Below are 19,859 nucleotides of genomic sequence, written 5' to 3' on the forward strand. Positions count from 1 at the left end.
GCGAGCCCTGACTGAACTTAAATTCAACAGCTGAATAAATATTCCAGACGGAGATAGGGGATTTATGTCACTCCTGCTAGTGCTCCTCTTCAAGGCAATCTCCAGTTGTCTGTCACATCAGATACAGTCACACAAGCTCTGGCGCAGTCACAGCCCCAATTCTGTTGGCAAGGTGACAGCATCAGGTGGGGCAGATGATATGCAGCAAGAGGATATCTCTTCTGACCTAGGCTCAAACCCACGTGGTGCACCAGCAAGGTCAGGAGGGTAAGGCGAAATCAAACCTCACAAGATGCAAGAACACAAGATATGCAGCTCTGACTTAATCCTTTCACCCCAGGTTATGCACAAACACACCTTCAGAGAACATAAAACAAGTTGCTACCTTAAAGGAAAAAAAACCACAAACTTCTCCCAAGCCAAGAGCACTAACACATCACTAGGTTATCCCCCAAAACAGTCAACTACAGTACATCAGCTGAGCTGAGCTAATTCCTCTTCTCACGTAAAGAGTTGAGTTGAACTACCACTGGCCATGGGCTCAGAGAACACTCAGCTGAGCCCTATGAGCTGTTCAACTCAACTGACTGAGCAAGGCCTGGCCAAATTCCACTAGATGGTACAAGAAGACCGGTAGCAAGGAGAGGACAGGAGAAGATAAGAATGGCTCCTTACTTTGGCCCACCACACTCTTCTGCTGACACCTTCACCACAGGCAGTGTCTGGGAAGCAACCGGCTCAATGGTGAGTGTATTCTCCTCCACAGCCACTCGCACCAGCTCCGACAGCTGCAGCAAAGAGGAACGAGCACAGATCTGAATGTGCAAAGGTCACCTCCACAAAGGTGCAATTCTGGTGCTCCCAGATTGGAGAGTTTTTGTCCTCCTTTTCCAGCACTCACCTCCTGCTTAGTGAAGTCCAGACAAGGTCCTACATCTTCTCGATAAATTCTGTCCAGGAAGGAGCAGGATTTATCTAAAGTTGGAGATTCCTTCCAGGCCTGGAACTCAGCAAATAAAATGGAGTCGACCTGCAGCAAGTGTCCAAGAGAAACAGGTAGAGGGAGAGCGGGTGGAGAGAGAGATACGGTATCGGAAGATATCTGTTACTACACAGGTAACCTGACTACAAAACATCTGCTTTGGCATCTAGAAAGGCTCAGACATCACAGAAGTGTCTGAGAGAAGCCAGCTTGCTCCAAGGATCTTTCATCTCCCACCCATCAGCAGAGTGACACAGCCATACTGGGCTTATTCTGACAGAAACCTGCAGGCACGTCTCTACCCCACCTTCCTCCAGGCCAGGGCAGTACCTCTGCTTGCAGGAAAACCACCATACAACCACCAAACAGACCAAGTGCCCACTCAGAGCCCATGGCAGGAATGACGAGAGCAGCTGAATGGCAAAGCACAGGGGCAATGGCACCCAGGACACAGAGCCCTTCTGTAAGGAAAGGATTGCTACGAAAAAGGATGAATTGGAAAGAGTGGTCACACTGGCACAGGCTGCCCAGAGAAGCTGTGGTTGCCCCCTCCCTGGAAGCATTCAAGGCCAGGTTGGACGGGGCTTTGGGCAACCTGGGCTAGTGGAAGGTGTCCCTGCCTGTGGCTGGGGAGTTGGAACTCAATGATCTTTAAGGTCCCTTCCAACTCAAACCATTCTATAATCTGTGATTAATAAACAGCCATCAGCAGGACTACATTCAGAGAGTAGTATGAGCTCACAGGGTATGCCACCCTTTAAAAACCACTCCAAGCCCAGAACTCTGGTGTTTGGGGAGTCGCAGCAGCAATGGGAACACTGGGCAGCCACACAGGCTTGCAGAGGCAAGCTGAGCGTAGGAAAGGAGGTCCCTCAAAGAGTCGGAAGAGCCTTCTCCATTTTAATGTCTGCTCATTGTCTTTTACAGGTGGGCCCACAAGCATTGTCACTGCTCAGCAGGAAGGGACCCAGGATGGAGCTTGCTCCCACCCCCTGAGCCAGCAGGAAGGTTGCTCCCTCCATCCCTGTTTGGCTGAAAATACTTCAGTCCTGAAGACTCGCTGCGACCTGACATTTAAAACCCAGATGGATCACTAGTGGAACCACCAACCTGACTGACAGGACATCTCCTGAAAAGGTCAGCAAATCCCGTTAAAGCTGCCAAAAGGAAAAACAAAACTAAAGAAACCCTGCTGAGCAACACAAAGAACACAGGTGAACAAAGCTGAAAAAGGCGTGGGTTCTAGCACACTCGCTCTACGCTACGGAGACTGCTCACCTGGTACCAGGAGACAGCTTCAGAGCCACAAGATGGAAAAACAAATTGAGAAAAACACAAAAACAAAACAAAAAAAAGGAGGTTAGCATAAAAGGAAGCTAGAACTGAAAGGCTAAAGTGTGAGAGGCAGATGGGTCCCACCCCTCCCCAACACTGTCCAGAAAGGTTACCTGCCGCGGGGATGAGGAAGCATCTGCCCCCAAGGCCTGCCAGCCTGGTTCATAGGTGATGTGGATAGCCTTCCCGGGGATGAGACAAAGGAGCAGGGAGAGGAGAGCGGGTAACCCAGACTTTGAGGGCAGAGGAAGAGACAGACAATGAAGGAAAAGGTTTAGAGAGACAAGCAAGAAACGGAGGTAAAAACACATGAGACAAAACAGAAGATCCAAAGAAAGGCTCAAGTCCTCCCCTCCAGGGAACTAAGCATGCTGCTCAAGACATCACAGGGCCACAAGCCACACTTTTTGACTTCAGCTTGAAGTGCAAAAAGGGAACAGGAATTCTGTCATTTTTAGGCTCAGTTTAAGATGGGGCACATTTTTTCCACAGAGCACCAAGCACCATCTCTCTGAACGCCAGGTTCCTTTTTATCACCTCTCACATAGGCCACTAAGGAATTTGAGAGACAGAAATGAACAAGTTAACAAAAAACCACCCCACCCTCGATATATAAAATTATTAAGCCAACCTAGGAAGCTGCAGCCCTGGGATTTTAAGCCCCAGGATATTTGCACCATGTGGAAGTTACCTACACAAAGAAATGACAGGTCCCGATCTTTAACAAGCAAGTCACAAGAGCTAGCATTTCTCTAAAGATTGTCAAAACGAGATTCACTGAGATTGATGAACTACCCAGTAGGCAAAATTTATCTCTGCTTACTGTAAGAAGGTAAGTCAGTGGTTCACCAAACTGGGCTCTCAGTTTGGAGCTCCTCTGTTCTGACTGGAGGAATGGTTAGCCTTGGGAGAGGTCACAGGACCTTAGAAAGATTAAAACCTTCTCTCTTAAAACCTTCCTGGCCCTCAAAGTAGCTTCTAGCTGGCTGCATTTGACTCCAGCTTCCAGCATATCTGGACTGTTCCCTGCTTGACCAAGAGAAACCAGTGCATGAGGCCTTCACCTACTAAACTGATTTTTTCCCCTGGCTTTCTTTGTCATAGCCTTTGTTTCCCTCTGCCTGTGAACTGAGTTAAAGATCTTCATCTCTTGTTGCTATTGCTGTCTCGGGACAATGGCTATAGCCAATGTTGCCTGAAGCATTTCACCCAAACCTCTAGCAACAAGAGCACCGTACAGAAGCTGACAAGGCACATTCATTGAATCCGCTGCCAAAAGCGGACATTACCAGTGCTGCCAGCACAGTCCTGCTTGGTGAGAGTATTAATTTCACAAGCCGTCCTTCTACGTATGTTCTCACACAAGCCAAGTGACCAGGTGCCTCAGTCCTCCCTCAACAATTCTTCACGACTGAGGCCAAAGCTCCCAAAAAAAATCACTAGGGAGACATATTCCCCCACCATATTCTCACTCATTTTCATTCTTCCTGACCAAGTGCCATAAGCTGCCTCCTTTCTGCTCCCCAGGACAGCTGTGCAAACATCTGGCTAGTGGAAAGTTCCCAGACTGAAAGATCCTGCTAGCAGGAAGAAGCGTTACACCCATGGTCACAGCAGGTAGGGGACTTATCAAAGGATCACAGAAGCAAATTAAACAGGGTTTGAAAGATATTCACAAATACCTTGTAAGCTTCTCTACTCAGTTCCTTCTAGTGAGGAAGGAATTAAGTATAATTAATTAAATATATGCTCTGCAAAGAAGAGGAAGAACAGTGCCAAGTGACAGAGTCTACAAGCTGATGGAGGTGTCCTGGTGTCCAAGCTAAACTAGGTAGAGAGAAGAAACAACCACAAATCACACCAGAGCAGGCAGTGGACTCAACTGCCATGATGCAGCAGAACAACTGGTTTCTGCTCAGCAACTCCTGACATACCCGCTCTCAGCACTGGTAACTCCTGGATCCATCCACACCCTCCAGGGATCCCTCAGCTGCTTCCTCTAGCAGTTGTCCTGACACAGCCTTGAACACACTTCCCAAAGAGGATATCTCCACAAACGGAAACCCTCCAGAGCTTGCCTCAGCACAAATTTAGGGAACAAGCTGCTTTACTGCACAAACAGCTTCTCCCAACACTGAAACCACAGAGCTCTCCAGGAAGCCCCAGTCTGAAGCCGCACAGCTCCCCGCGCATGGCAACGGCTCCAAGGCCGATGCAGTGAACAGCCCTCACTCACCTCCTTGCACTCATGACTGACTGGTTCTGGAGTCACATTCTGGTTGGCAGCTGAGACCATTGCACTGCTGGTGCTCTTGTTTCGCCCATGGCCCTTCCTGAAGCCAGCTTTAGAAGGGCTCTGGAGCTGAGGGTGCAGCTCCCGGTTTGGAGAGGAAGGTGTGGATGTGATCACCAGCGTCTTCAGAGCTGTTACCTCTGCCTGCAGCATGTCAATCTGAGGAGACAAGGCAAGAATCAACAGCACCTTCAGCACCTGCTCAGCTTGAGCTTGCTGCACCCCACCAAACACTAGTCACAGGAAACCAGCCTCAAGCCCAGTCACGAAGCCTCCTCCCCATTCTCCCAGATGTCCACCATCACCCAGAATTTTAAACAGGAGTAAACAGCAGCTATTCGGGAACCCAACCCTCTGCTCCTCAGTCTGAGCACATTTTGCTCCAGGCTCTTTTTAGACCAAATAACCCAGAAGAAATTTCTCTCTCCTCAGGAAGGAACCAGTTGAGCAGCCCTGTGATGCAGCCTTGTCAGGAAATTCCAACTCCCCAGCTCCCTGCTCTAACCATCCCCACAGCCGTGGCAATTAAACAGCGTATCGCTTCATGGCTGTTCCCCTGGCATCCATTTCTCAAAGGGCAGCTGGATCAGCAGCAGACTGCAAGGATGCCTCTTCCCCCTCACTCAGGAGAGGGAACAGAGCAAATGCAGCATCTCGGAGAGACCAAGCTGCAGGCACTGTACTCTCCTTCAGCCAACAAACAGCACCACGGCCAGGCCGGGCAGAGATGGCACCGGCCTAGCACAGAGATCAAGTCACAGAGTTGCAGTTCTCACCTTCCCCCGTGCCTCCTGCAGCTGCTTCTCTGACGCCGCCTGTTTAGTGTTTGCTTCTCTCACCATCTTGTGTGCTTCCTGGACCAGAGAAAATTTTAGTCTGCCTCTTGCAGCCCCAACTCAAAGCCACCAGGGCAGGCCAAAGCTCTGCCATATCACATGCCCTGGGCAAGCAAGCAGGGGACAGACACCACTGCCACGTCCAAGGGTTTTACTGTCAGCTGTGAAGAGCCTTCCCCCAGAATTTCCCAGAGAAGGCTCTCAGTGCCAGGGCCTGAAGTCCATCCCCCTTCCAGGAGTGTAGTTGGCTAAATTAAAAGGTTTAGCTGGCTGAGTCCAAGGTCATCTCTTCCACTGATACGGGCTGCTGTGAAGAAAGCTAGAAGCAAGGGCCTGCCCCTCCTTGTCCTTGGGAATTGCTTTAAAGCTGAGGCTTTAATATTAGCACCCACTTGTGCTACATCACAGCTGTGTCCACATCCAGACCAATATCCCTGTGACTCTGACCTTGACTCAGACCCACTGGCTTGGCTTCTTGGCTTGACCCCAGGCCTGCATTGTCACTGCAGACTTTCTGACTGATCACTGGACTGTTTTGTGATCCGTCTGTGGCACAGATCCCGATCCAGACTGCTGCTCCACGTCTTGGCTCCTCACTGATGAGGTCACTGCTCTTGCCTGACTTGTTACTGCACTTTGCTCCCAGTTCCCTCGCAGAGCAGCCAACCCTCACTGCTCTGGGCACGGCTGCAGCACAGCAGGAGCTGCAGCTCAGGTGGGGGCCAAACGGTAGAAGTCAGCTTAAAAGCATCTCCCGCAGGAAGACGGGAGCAGCGCAAGCCTCCCCGCAGCGCTGTCTGGAAGCAGTCTGTCCAGGGCCACCAAAGGAAGGGGCAGCCCTCAGCTACAGTATCTCCAAGTTCACCCTGAGCCCAGGCAGCCAAATCTCCAGGAGGGGGATGCTCTCTTGACCCTCACACTCAGCACCAGCCTGTGTTTCAAAGGTACAGATGAGCTCTGGCTTTCCTCACTGCCCAGTCAGATCCAGACATTAGATCTGCCAGTAAATGGGATTTTGACAGGATAGGGCTTGGCAAGAATCACGTTACCAAAAAAAAAAAAAAAAACCACAAACAACCAACAGGCCTTCTGAGCACTCACTGGAGCAAGTATAAGGACATCCAGCTTGTTCCCACCCCAAGCAACGGCTGACACGAGCCAGGGAATCATCTCTATTACACAGCAGCTACTGTCCAGACTACAGAGGGCACGGGAGAGGGACAGGGAGCTAAGCTTAACCCAAGCTACAGGCGTCCCCACACCTGTTTTTTCCTACCAGATGTACAGATCATAACTACTGTGCTCCTTATGCCACCCTGCAGCTGCTAGAAGGAGAAAGAAACACAAGCAAGTGCTCCCCAGGAGCAGGTACAAGCCCCTGCTCCGAGGCTCTGCTTGCAGCACTGCCCAGCTCTGCTTCTGCAAGGGAGAAAGAACAACAGAGGAAAAGAGGAAACTGTGGGAGGAGAGGGCTGGAAGTTCAGGGAAAGCCTGTCTTAATGGAGTTGGATGTAAGCTTAGCTTAAGAAATGATGGGAAAAGGAAGAGGGTGTTACCTCAAATAGGCTAGCTGTTAACTCCTCTAGTTCCTGCTCCAGTTGTTCTCTGACTTTTGACAATCTCTCACATTCTTTGTCCTTCAGCTTCAGCTCCTGTTGAGGAAATGGAGAGGGACGCGTGAGCTCACAGCAGGCCCCAGTAGCGCTGATGTCAACCACAACCTTTCCTCCCCACCACAGCACGGATCCCCGGCCCAAAACTCCTGTCACTAAACTCTGCACCACGTTGCGTGCCACCAAAGGCATCCTTCCACAAGTTGTAGCAGGCTTTTCCAGATGGAATTGCTCATTTGCCATTAGCAAGGAGACTCCATAGTAAGCACTGCCTGTCTCAAGCTGCTTTCTGCAGCAGGTTCCCGAGACTAATTTGGATGTTGGCACAGAGGCTTTGGGTCAACCCAGCAACTGATGTCCTGCTGCAAAGCATTTTATGGCTACTGTCCTGGTTTAACCAGGATAGGGTTAAGTTTCCCCAGCAGTGGGGGGGGGGCTCTAGCCGGGTTATTCAGATACCATGCAGAAGTCACATCCTGGCAGGTCACATTTTCCTGGCGCGGAGCATGGTGCACTCGTGGTTTTGTACATCGTGCTTCAAACTGCTGTTTTTGGTAGCTATTTTGCTCTTTTCATTGCTATCACTATTACTGTTATTGTTGTTGTTTGTTGTGTTGCTATTGCACTGTTGTATTAAACCTTTCCTTATTTCAGTCTTGGGGCTTTGTATTTCACTCCCTTTGTGGGGGAGGGGTAGCGGCCGCGTGGTCTCAGACCCCGGCAGGGGCTAAACCACCACAGCCACCTAAGCTCAAGTTCTCTCCCCTTCTGCCTGCTCCAGACTGTGGCACAGCCACCTTCAGATCTTGCTCCCCTCAGCACCACCTCCAGGAAAACCCCCACTGCTCAAATCTGTGCCGCCATCCTCAGGTAATCTCAGAAACTCAGGCCTGCCTTACCTTTTGTGCTTTGTGCAGCTCTTCCTTCAGGAATTCAGACCCCTTCTCACGGATCTCCACTGAAGAGCTGCGTAGACGTGACACATTGAGCTGCTCGGTGGACTGGGTCTCATCCACACCTCCAGCATCTTGGCATCCAGTCTCTGGCTCCTCCTTGCTGCCTTTGGATGGCATCAGTGGCTTCCAGTGTCCCACAGCTGGTTGCTTCTGGCTGTCTTCCTCAAAACTGGCCTGGCTGTGGGGTACCAGCACAGTGCAACTTTATATGGGGGCAATTCACAGCCTTCCTCTAACACCCACAATGTGTCCACCTCCAGCCTCTCCCGGGCACTGAGGTGAGGCAGAGAGGGTGGTGGTGTATGAAAAGGGCAGGACTGGCTTAGAGGACCTGCTTCGTGCCCAGCAGCAGCAGCAGATCCTTTACCCTGCATGCAGGCCCTGTCTCCCTACTTAAGTGTTTCACCCTTTTGGCACAGATTGCTTCCAGACCAGCAACAGAAAAGATGGTCTAAAATAAAGACTTCAGGGAAAATCTCCACTCCTATCCTGGGATCTTTAAGAATCACACCAAGTCTAGTTTGAGATGCCCAGACTGCCCTCCTTTTAAGAAGGGCTGGTTTCTCAACAGCAAGTACTCCCTCACAGATAATCCTACATTGACAAAACTTAGTAGGCAAAGCAATGCTGTTAGTAAATCCTGATTTTATCCTTCTCAACCAGCATGTCTCAAATACTATTAGTTCAGGATAAAGCAGGAAAACTACAGACAGCTGCTCCAGGAATCCCATTCTCACCTGCTTTCAGAGAGAAATAGACTGCAGCTGGCTTGTTTAGGCCTCCAGTATACACCCAGTAGACCTAAGTTCAGAGACACAACTTCCCCAACTGAAGGAGAGCAGCAAGAAAAAGCGAGTACAGCTCTCCCATTCCCTAGCCCCTAATGCCCTCCACTGCAAACCCAGCCTTCCTCGACCCCTCAGCCCCTGGTTCAGAGGGGAAGGATCTCTTTTTAACCTACTAGTTTCCAACCAAAGTCCTCCACAGAGCTAAGACAGTGTATTTCCATTAGGCTGAGAGAAGGCCCTATTTTTCAGTTTCAGTGGCTGGCAAGTAGAGATGTACTAGAAAGAGGAAACCAGAAGAGTCACCCAGGACACCATTCCCCAATGCTCAGTAGGACTCTCTCAGACTAACACAGACCCTGGAAGAGGCTGATGAATTTAGCAGGCTTTGCAGCTGCTGGGGTCTTACGAGAGGAAAATGCAGGCTTGAGTGCCTGCATGACAGAGCACTGCAATCAGTGTTGCCTAGAGCACGTGCATCACCCCTTCTTCCTGCCCTGAACCATCCTCACATCGTCCCCTGCCATTTGAAGTCAGTGGGAGCACGATCAAGCCATGCACACATGGAGCTTTCTATCGCATCCAGCCACTCAGCAGGACACACATGCTGCACTACAGATTAACCTGATGCCAGTTATCTCTGAGTGACAAGCCTCAGCCGAGCCGTGGTGCTGTCCTCTTCCATGCACAGCACCCATCCCTCCTCCCAGACACTCCTTCTGGCTACTGCTTCTTGCCCACTAACTTCTCCTGCAGAGAAGCTACCACCTTCTTTCGGTTAGGTTCACTTTCTCTTCTTCTCTCTTCCCAATCTCTGTATTTCCCTCTCCCGAATTTGCCCTTTCTCCTGTATTCCAGCCAGGCCACACTCTTCCCCCTCGCTCTGACTCCAGCCCCACACTGCACGACAGAGCAACAGACTGGGCTTATCTCCTCAGCCACGTGCAGCTCAAAAGAGCCTTGTTCTGCCTCAGCTCACCCATCACAAAAGGCAGTCAAACCATGAGGCCCAGCTACAGACAGCCCTTTTTCTCCTAGGCTATGCCACCTGGAAACAGCATGGTAATACCACCTTTTTACTCAGATTGTTCCCTTTCTGCCTCCCCCCGCCCCTCACCAAGCTGTCCATAAGCAACAGTTGCCCACAGTCATCTCTCAAAGAGGAAGAGAAGCAGCAGCTACCAGCTAATCCAGCTCAGGCAGCACAGAAAAGCATGTGGAAAAGCACATGTGGAAAACTCTCTGAAAACCTGGAAGATGAAGGGCACAAGATCATCCCTGATGCCATGCCATGCCAACTGGATAGCATTTTGACTACAGAACTGGGTATGCGAGACATGCAGTCGGTATCACAGACTTTGCTGGCCTCTCTGTTGAGCGAGTGAAAGCACCAGAAGGATGGTCACACAGCAGTGCTAAGGAGGTAGGAAAGGACAGGAACGAACTGGCATGCTGTTGACCTCACCTGGTTTTACTGAACATTCACTGGGAAGATCTAGAAGGGGAGGCTTATCCTGGTGATACTACTTAATTTGGAAGTGTGGAAAACAACATGAAAAGGTGTGTTGGCAAAAGGGCAAGAAAATAAAATTAGTTTTGGCCTGAGGAAAAAAGGACAGACAGTGCCTCCAAGCAAAGATAATTCATCTTGAGCTACTCGGCATGCTGGGACTGCTTGATAAAAAGCAATATGCACAAACACGGAGGGATACGCCTGGCTGAGCGAGCCATGACCAACTGGAACTCCTGGACTGGGCAGGCATCTACAGTTTGAGGTGCGAGAGAGCACACAAGTGTGAACTACATAGCGTTCAGAGTGCCTGCTCCATCCAGTTAGGCTGTTCTATTGGCATGTTCGGTTAATCAGAGGAAAGGCAGAACCGCACAGGAAAAATAAAATGGTTGAGAAAGGTCAAGATCAGCCAACACTGATCACTTACCTAAACAGTGACATCGCTAACAGGGTGAGGAGGTCTCCAAAGGCTCCAAACACTAAGGAAGGGGAGGGAGTAAGCAAGAGAATGACCCAAAGGAAGGAATAAAACCCATTACAGGAAGTTGGGGACTTAACAAGACCAATTCATCCCATGGATCAGGGGAGGTTCTCTGCAATTGATTTGCCATGTGATGCATGCCAAACAGAGAGGGCTATTTAACAGTTAAACCATTTCTCAAGTGGCAGTGGAAAACCTCTCTGCTCTGGACTTTGGAGACTAGACAGGGTAAGCTGCAGAGAACACATCTCTCCAGGTACTCCTGCATTAGAGAGAAAACACACCAGAAGCAACCCAGCCAATCCGAGCACCTCCAGCTTTTGTGATCCGAAGGAAACAAAAATCAGAGCATAGAGGAAAAGCCAGATTCAAAACCAAGCAGCTAGTAAAAAAAATAAAGAAACAGCAAGGAAATGGGACATTTCAACAGCCCACAAAACTACTAAGACAGCTGATCTAACCCATACATAACAGGAAGAAAAAAAGCCAATGTTGTTTCTTTAAGACTCTCAAGCCCTCAGATGAAAGTTGTTTGTCTTGGGAGACAGGTATTCCAGTGTATTTCCACACGCTATGGAAGAAAACTGTTGGACACAGAGGAACGAAACAGTCCCACCCACACTCTGTAATGCCAAGGGACCTAAAAACCCATCCTGAAAATATCACCCCATTTTCTATGACAGAATAGCACACCCTCCACGCCGTGCAAACAGAATCCTCATGAAAGCCCCGGTGATGCTGGCTTCTGCCCAACCAAGCCCCAGTCTCCAGTGTCCAGCTGGGGCTTTAAAATACCCCCCCCAAAAGACCAAAGGACCACCACGTACGCTTGCACTCTCCTGCTGTCCCTGCTCTGACTGGTGCCTATCTTCCTCAGAAAAATGTCATAACCTAAAGGTCCCACACTGACACAAGAAATGCAAACTTACACAAAAAAAAAAAACAAAGAAACAAACAACGCAACACCCCACCACCTTCTAAAGCTGGTTTCTGTAGAAAAAGCAAAAAAATGTGCAGGATCCGCACTTTTTCCAGCGGGCCCCACAAGTTTCCTGCAGTGCTGATCTGACAGGGTTATTTCCCGTCCGAACAGCCGCGTTGGTCTCTCCAGGTTAAGCTCTTGCCCTCAGCCTTGCGCAGGGGACCTGCCTTTGCCATCCTGATCAGGACAGGAGCCTGACCGCGTTTTACATTTCTTATATTTACCTCAGCAGACAGCAACCACCCACCGCGTCCTTCTGCCTGAGGGCTGCTGGCAGCCGCAGTATCACCTTATTCCGTCTCCTTACCTGACTTCCACACACCCGCACGCACAAACCCCCGCCTGCAGAGCCTCGAGACCAGCTGAGCCGCGAGGTTTTCGGCTGCGAGGTCTCAAGGTGTTAACAACAAAACGACCAAACCCCACGGAAGCCCAAGGGCAGACTCAGCTCGAAGAGACCCCCCCCCGCCCCGCCACGGCGGGGCCAACCCGGCCCAGCCCAGGGGGTGGGATAGGGGGGTTGATGCAGACGCCAGACGCCTCAGGCCCGCAGAGCCCGGCCGCCTCCCCCCGCCACCGGCCGGGGCCCCGCCGCCCTCAGCCTCCCCAGCCCGCGGGGCCGCGCTCCCGGACCTACCCCCGCCTCATGCTGGGGCCCGCCGGCGCCGCCACCGCTGCTGCTGCTCAAGGCGGAGGCGCTGCCGCCGCCCCCATGCCCGGAGCCGGTCCCGGTGCCGGAGCCGGTCCCGGCGCTGCGGCACCGCCTGAAGGACGCGCTCCCGCCGCCCGCGGGGGGGGAAACGGCGGGGGCATCACGTGATCCCGGCGCGCCTGCGCACTGCGGCCCCGCCACGCGCGTCGCGGCCCGGCCCGGCCCGGCCTAGCCAAGCCAAGCCCAGCCAAACCCGGCCAAGTCCGGCCCAGCCCCGTCGCGGCCAGTGCGGGTGGTGCCGCGCAGGGACCGAGGTCCCGAAAAACCGTTTTTCTCCGCCTCACGGTCCGTCGTGTTTTCCTTAGAGCCCGAGGTGGGAACCGCACCCGCCTGCCCTCCTAACAGCATTAAAAACATTTCAAAGTGATTTACCCAGCATAGAATCATGGAATCGTTTAGGTTGGAAAAGACCTTTAAGATCATTGAGTCCAACTATTAACCTAACACTGCCAAGTCCACCACTAAACCATGTCCCTAAGTGCCATCTTAGTGTGTACTCTGAATAGCCAAATGGGGTAAGAACAAAATAGTCTCAAAAAAATCTGTGTATTAGAACCTTCTGAGTAAAAAGTTACATTTTGACCGAAGAGAACAAAAAGCATTCACGGAAATATCTTCCTCCAGTTCCTGAACTACTTTTTAAACAAGCTTCTATGGCCACAAAGTTTTTGCTTTTTATTAATTTTTTTCCCATGCTTGCATTTCTAATTGAGATGGAAAATGATACACATCATCTGAAAACGTACGTCTGTCACAAAGCCAGCACCCCTCCCTGTGAGAGGAGGATTCTTCGCTTACCGTGTGCTGCCCCACATCATGGCATTGCAAATGTGCCATTAGCAGCTGACAAGAAGATTATTCTTTCTCTTCAATCCAAATACATGAGAGAAAAGGATGAATTACAGATTTGCAGGATGTTTACCACATTACAGTAGGTTACGTGTTTGGCTCCAGCTGGGAAAAAAACCCATGTAAGGGTCAATGATGGATTGCATTCGATTTAATTTTCAGAGCCCAGCTCTAATCACACACAGATGTAAATTTTTCACCACTCCATGACCAAGACTCACACCGATTCTCCTGATACATCTGATAACACCACAAAGTTCGCTGAATGACTGAGAAAAGTAAAGCTGGATTTATGTCACCAACATATATAACCTGTCCTCCAAAGTCATTCCTGAAGATTATGAAGACCTCTGGAACAAACCGGGGGACGTTTCCAGAGCTGTGAGGCCATGGGAGAGTTTGCACAGCTCGCGAAAGGCCTAGGGGATAAACGTTAGAAACACAAACCAGAGAGTTGCTATCGGTGTCCCAAGTCAGGGCTCCTGCCTCGTGATGGCTGAGGTGTGCACTGCTAAGGCGAGTGAAAAGCCTTCCTGCAAAGCTGATGTTGTGGAGAGACAACCCTGCCGCGACGCTGGTGCAGGGGAAGCAGTTGTATGCGAGTGGACGTCACTCCGATTTGCAGCCTGCGCAGCTGGAGGGGCCCTGGGAGACGGTGTGTGCTTAGCTGGGGATTCAAACTGGTACCCAGAGCTGGTAACACCCTTACCTCCCCAAAAACGCATCATCCCTCCCCGGCACGGAGCATGGCCTCAGACTCCTGCTGAAACAGCTCTGTGGGCTCAGCAGGGAAGGCTGGGATGTAAAGAAGTGATAATATACAGGAAGGCGAAAGGATGGGGGAAACCTGGCCAGGGGAAGAAAGGCCTGTGCTTGTTAGTGGTGGGTAACAATGGGACTGGAAGAGGATTTTTAAACTCAGGGTTCAGGGAAAGCACTGGGCTTTCTATATCCTTACATGAAGGAGAGAAGTCAGTCTCATCACTGAGCTTTGAATTTTGGATGCTGTGGCTCCCAATTTTTAGCTAGCTCATCCTTCCACTCACAGTCTCCAGGAGGCTGAGGGAGCAGGGCAGCTCTCCCAGTAGATGAGAGCAGGCGTGGATTGACCTCCCCTCTGCAAAGCAGCAGGAACACACCCTTCTCTGCCCACCCATTCTCCTCTCCCCTGCATCACCACCTGTGCGTGGAGGAGCCCCTTTGCCCAGGGCAAAGTCATCTGGAAAGTTTTTTCCTTGCTTGCTCTACTCTGTTAGCACAGAGGGGCAGAAAGGGTCAGCTCCGGGTGATTCCTGGGGTGTTTGGAAATGACCGATCCACTCCACAGCCTGCCACTGAAATCATGAGGAGCTACAGTTCTAGAGTTCACCCTCTCACTGGGGCATTAGCTACAGGCAGAGAGACAACTGCCACTCACAGCACTGCTCCAGGGAGTGCACAGCATATTGTCCCTGTCCCTGGGGGCATGTCTGCCTGCTGGGAAGAAAACGGGCAAAAGACTTCTGCAGTCACCCCAGTCCCACAGCAGATCCCACAGCCACCCCTGGGTTGACAGCACTGCAATTTTGGCGACGGTGCCTCTGTTAGACCCAAAACCACCCCTGCCCTCACAAGCCACCCTCAGAGTGTGTTTTCCAGATCCGTCCTTCCCGCAGGTTTCCCATTGCTTCCTACCTTGCCATGGCCCTGGGCTTTCCTCCAGGCAGCCGTATCCCCTCCAAGCCTTTGCACGAAAGGGCAGCTCGCCCCCTGGGCTCAGCTGCCCCATCCTCTGCCTCGCCGGCAGACACAGAGCCAAAGGCAAGTGAGTCAGACATGGTGATCCCTGGATCCAGTGCAGAGTGCCACTGCAGATACTACACGGGGAGCAATTCCCTGTCCCAGCTTCTCCTGGGTGTCCATGTCACCTCCAGCGCTGCCCTGCCTCATGGCCAGCATCCACGGTGACAGCAGAGGCCAACCCCATGCTCTGAAGTCTCGGAACAAAGTGTCTGAGAGGTTTGCGTCGGTGGCTGTAACCTTTGTTATCTTCAGGGAACTTTTGGGAGGAGGGGAAAGATCTCCAGCTTTGCAAGGCAGCACCAGAAGTAATTAGTCTTTGTAATTATTAACTCCCAAGGCCTGGCTAGCAGGGATGGGGGGGTCCTCAGGTTAGAAAGGTAGAACTTCCAGGATCCAACAAAGGCAGGAAGAAACAGAACTGATAATACAGACAGGAAGCATTAAGAGAGGATGTGTTGGGGATGCTGAATCCCAGCCACTTGCAAAAATAACTGGTCGCAAGGTGAGAGTGGCATGTGCTCCCCCTCACTCCCAGCCCCAAAGGACAGGCAGAGCTATTGAGAAAGCCTGGACAGACCCTGAGATTTCTCCATAACCAGATAAATGGGCTGGCCCAGCGGAGCAAAACTCAGCACGTATCACTCCTAAACTGAGGGTTATCGTGCAAGCTTTGAGGCAGGAAGAGCTGCTGCCTTCTCCATGCCCTTCGCACAAGGCTAGCTGTCCTCCAGGCCGCATTGTGAAGTGTCCCAAAGTGACCAACGCAACACCTGGTGAGACACAGACCCATCTCCTACCTCTGGTCTAAAGAGCCAACAAACCACCAGACAAGTGCAGCTGGGAGCTCTAACCCGGCACTGCCATCTCACACCATGGAAGTACCTTGCTCTCTTCCACATTATTTCCCATTTACATTTCATGGAAGCTGAAAAAATCACTGACCTCTGAGTAATGAAGTGTCATAAAATCCACTTTGCCTCCTGCAAGTCTCCCAGCATGGCACATACCTGATGTGAAGGCCCTGACATGGTACCTCCCCCAGGGCCATAGGCATTTTTAGTCACCCTTTTCCCCCCCTTTCTTCCCCACTTCCACTGCCTCTGCTCCCTCACTCGTACCCACTCACCCCCACTCCTCTCACACCCCTCCTGCAGATCCACCTTGCCAAGCTGATGACCTCCCTGGACTCTTCACCTTTTGTCTCTCATCGTCCCACCTCCTCCAGGCAAAGCAGCATCTTGCTAATGCTTTCTGTGTCTTCTTGAGAGTCAGGTCCAGTCAGGTCCCTTGCTCCCTACAGCTCTTTCCCAAAGGAAAGGACCCCCCCAATCCTTCCTCTGGGTTTCTCAGACACAGGGGTACACTTGTGGCACCCCATTGGGTCCTCTGTCCCAGCTCTGCATCTCCGGCCTGAACAGCTCCTCCAGCACCCCAAGCAGAGCCCTGTCACTTCAGGAGCCCCTCCACACCATTCCTCAGTGATCTCTCAGCCCAGGCTATGCAGCTATCTTCATATTCCCTGCCAGAGTGCCCACATCTTCCGCTGAATGGGTCATAAATGAAGAGCAGGACTCAAAATTCAAAGTTTGGTTCAAACAAGGTCAAGACCACCCTGCAAAGCAAAAGCAGCTCTCAGCTAGGACACCCTGCCCAGTACAGATGCCTCCTAGTCATGGGAGAGGGCTCAAGCCTCCTCTGGGCTGCCTTGTCTGCTCATAGATCCAGATCCTACTACAATAAAAAAAAAGGGGGGGGGGAAATAAAAAGAAAAACCATACCCAGGCTGGAAAGGGAAGGAGGAACAGGGATTATCTCAGAGTTTGGAAAGCAGGACTACACCCCTGACCCAGCAAACCCAGACCGGATGTTATTGCTGTGAAAATGAGAATGAAAACAAATGGCCTAAACCTCCAGGCTTCATCCACCCCCTCGCTCTCCTCCCTCTCGCCTGTCTCAGCCAGCTGTGCAGCATGTTTGCTCAACTGGCTGGAAGGGCTTTAGCAAGGGTCCTCTGGGATCTCTGGGTCTAAGATCTCTGATTTCATGGAGAGGATCTGCCTTGATCACCCAACAAAGCGCAGCCCCTGTTCCAGGGCAACAGGGTGAATAGAAAAGACTGAAAAAGCATAATGCTCATTTCCTGACCCAGAGCCAGAGAGCTGGGGGGGTGGCTGGCCTGGGGCAGCAGTGCTGGATTGCTCAGATGGGTGCTGCTAAGAGCAGTCCCAGTGCGGCACTGAGCAGAGACCCAGCAGAGACACTGCTGTTCCTGCCAGCTCTCAGCTGCAGACGGCTGGCAGAGAGCAACCTCACACTCAGCAGCATCCTTTGAAGGAAGGGTTCAGCCTGAACCCGGGGGAAGAGACACCAGATGGAAAAGGAAGAAGAGAAGCTGGGAAACCCAGAGAGAAAGGGGGACTGTCCCTCAGCTTTTTAGGAAGGTCTTCCTTTCCTCTGGCTGATTTGGTCACTGTTTTTCCATCCAGAAACTTCTCAGTCCTGCATCCTCCCCACAACGTCTCCAAGGAGGTAGCAGGCAGTCCCTCGAAGTGACATCCAGGATCAACACATTTGGTCCTCTCTTTGGAAACTAATCCCCACCGTGGTGGCTAAGGCAAAAAAAGGGGGACTTCGCTAAGGACATATTTCATGTCTATACAAGCAGAACTATGCAACATCAGAAGAAGAGGGAGAGATTTGTCACCTTCCAGCCCCCTGAAAAATAAAATGCAGAGGGTCAGACAGAGATCGGCACTCAGATTTGCAGGGAGATAGAGAGCTTGGCACTGAAACCTCAAAGCAAGAGAGTGGTGCTCATATACTGCTGATCTCTCCTGGGCAAAGACATATCTAGATTTGTCAGGGAGCGATGGCAAAAAAAAAGAAGGCTATGAGGTACAGTGAGTCTGTCTGTGTACTGAGCTGTTTGTCCAGGATTCCCAGGGATCCTGCAGCTTGGGCTGTGCCATCCCAAATGGCTGCTTATACACACACATGCCAACTCCCCCTCACAGGAATAGGGAGCCTAGTGCTACCAGATGGCTCTTGATTTGCCACAGAGCTGGGAAAAAATACAAAGACGCTTGTAAAAAGCAGTAGAGTTGGCAGGGACATGACTTCTTCCACTAGAGCAGCAACTCACCCCCTCCATGTCAGAACAGCATGTAGTCCTTGAAGAAAGAAATTACCACACTGAACTCGAGTGCTACACAGAGGACAGGCAGCACCTTTAGTGTGTCCCCAGCTCTCAGGGACCCCCAGGATTGTGCAGAATTAGTGATAAATCCTACAACATAAGGGGAAGCAATCTGGGGGTCCTCACGAAGGCACTGAGGATCACTGCATCATCTTCAAACATTCAGCACCAGCTCAAACCTCAGAGTGAATCCTGTCTGTGCAAAACAGCACCTCCTCAGATACTTTCCACGTTTTTTTTTTTTTTTACATCAGATTCCAGGGAAGAATGTCAGTTTGAGACACCCCTGATGCCAGCTGCCTCTGTGTCTGTCTCAGCACTGAAACTGGAGAAGGGAGAGGGATTTCACCACGCTTGGGGACACATGGCGTCCTTCTGAGAAATGCACTTGTTATTCTCTGGCAGACAGTACGGATGGCACCGTGCCTTTCCCAGACAGCTGCAGCTAACTCAGGACAGAGAGTGGCCCTTTGAGGTTCCCAAAGCGGGGTTCACTTCCCATCACAGTAACTCAATCTCCGCATCTGTAAAATGGAGAAAATGAGAATGTTTCCAGGGCTGTGAGACTGAGGATGGATGTCAGCACCTCCTTGCTTCCTCCTCTGCTTCTGTGCAAGGCAGGCTTTCAGACCAGCATCTTCTTCAAGGCCTGCAAGGACTGAGGCCACAGGGGATGGGAAAAAAGATCCAAACAGTGCTGCCACGCTGGTAGCCCCTCAGCTATTTCCTTCTATATTAAATTCCACGAATATTTCATGCTGTGCTAACAGCAGCGCTGAACCACACGAGCTGCCAGTTGAGCTACTCTCAGAGGAGGGCAGCAGAGTCCCCCAGATGCCAACACATCCCTCTACAAAGAGGTTTTGCTTTTTTTGTGTTAGTCCCCAGAGGTGGCACCTGAACAGCTCCAGCAAATATCTCACCGGAACCATTTTTGTCCCCCCACCATGTGCAGGGATGAGGGCTCAGGCACTGAGACGCTCAAGATCTGTCTCAGCCTGCCTGTCCACTAATTCCTTCTCTCTGGATACCTCCTAAAAGGCCAAAATCGTGGAGCAGCACCCTTGCATGGACTACCTTGCCTTGAGAGCAGGTCCACCCCTGTGCTCTCCCAGCTCGTATCCCCATTCACAGAGCTCTTTGGTGTTCCAAGACATTATCATGATCCTGAATCACTTAGGGACCCTCTCCCAACCCTGTGATCTGGCCATAAAAGGGCCTTTTGGGAGCAGCTGCAACCTAGGAGCAAAGTTTCGGGGACCTCATACCCCATAACAGCAGATAACACAGCAAATACACCTCTGAGGGACAAGGCTGTCCCGGAGCCTCAGCAAAGCCGGAGCACACTACCTCCTGTCCCAGATGCCACTCACGCAGGGGCAGCCACAGCAGGGTCTGAAACAACACCCTGCCTCGGTGCTCATCCAGGACAAGCCTGCAGAAAGGGAGGACAGGTGGGGTGTTTCGGTCCTGGTGAATGCTTCTAGGATGCCTAGAGAAGACTCCAGGGAGACCTTAGAGCGGCCTCCCAGGACTTAAAGGGG

At 51.4% G+C, this 19,859-nt stretch overlaps 1 protein-coding gene across 18 annotated transcripts in view; it reads right to left on the reverse strand.

Annotated features, from left to right (window-relative positions):
* Positions 1-16,169, reverse strand: part of RAB3IL1 (RAB3A interacting protein like 1) — a 74,137-nt gene extending 57,968 nt beyond the window's left edge. For 14 of the 18 annotated variants that reach the window (XM_074884369.1, XM_074884366.1, XM_074884368.1 and 11 more), the window contains exons 1-7: positions 15,012-16,168; positions 7,959-8,193; positions 7,003-7,098; positions 5,387-5,464; positions 4,554-4,769; positions 902-1,030; positions 676-788 (exon numbers count right to left, since the gene is read on the reverse strand). In XM_074884369.1, coding sequence (XP_074740470.1) covers positions 676-788; positions 902-1,030; positions 4,554-4,769; positions 5,387-5,464; positions 7,003-7,098; positions 7,959-8,193; positions 15,012-15,154 — 1,010 coding nt within the window. In that variant the 5' untranslated portion in view covers positions 15,155-16,168. Of the gene's footprint in view, positions 1-675; positions 789-901; positions 1,031-4,553; positions 4,770-5,386; positions 5,465-7,002; positions 7,099-7,958; positions 8,194-10,740; positions 10,793-12,413; positions 12,590-15,011 lie in introns of those variants that run through there. The other 4 variants (XM_074884376.1, XM_074884373.1, XM_074884372.1 and 1 more) reach the window with 4 other exon arrangements.
* Positions 16,170-19,859: the final 3,690 nt, after the last annotated feature.

The sequence above is a fragment of the Strix uralensis genome, chromosome 15 (assembly GCF_047716275.1).
Source record: "Strix uralensis isolate ZFMK-TIS-50842 chromosome 15, bStrUra1, whole genome shotgun sequence".
Taxonomy (NCBI): Eukaryota; Metazoa; Chordata; class Aves; order Strigiformes; family Strigidae; genus Strix; species Strix uralensis.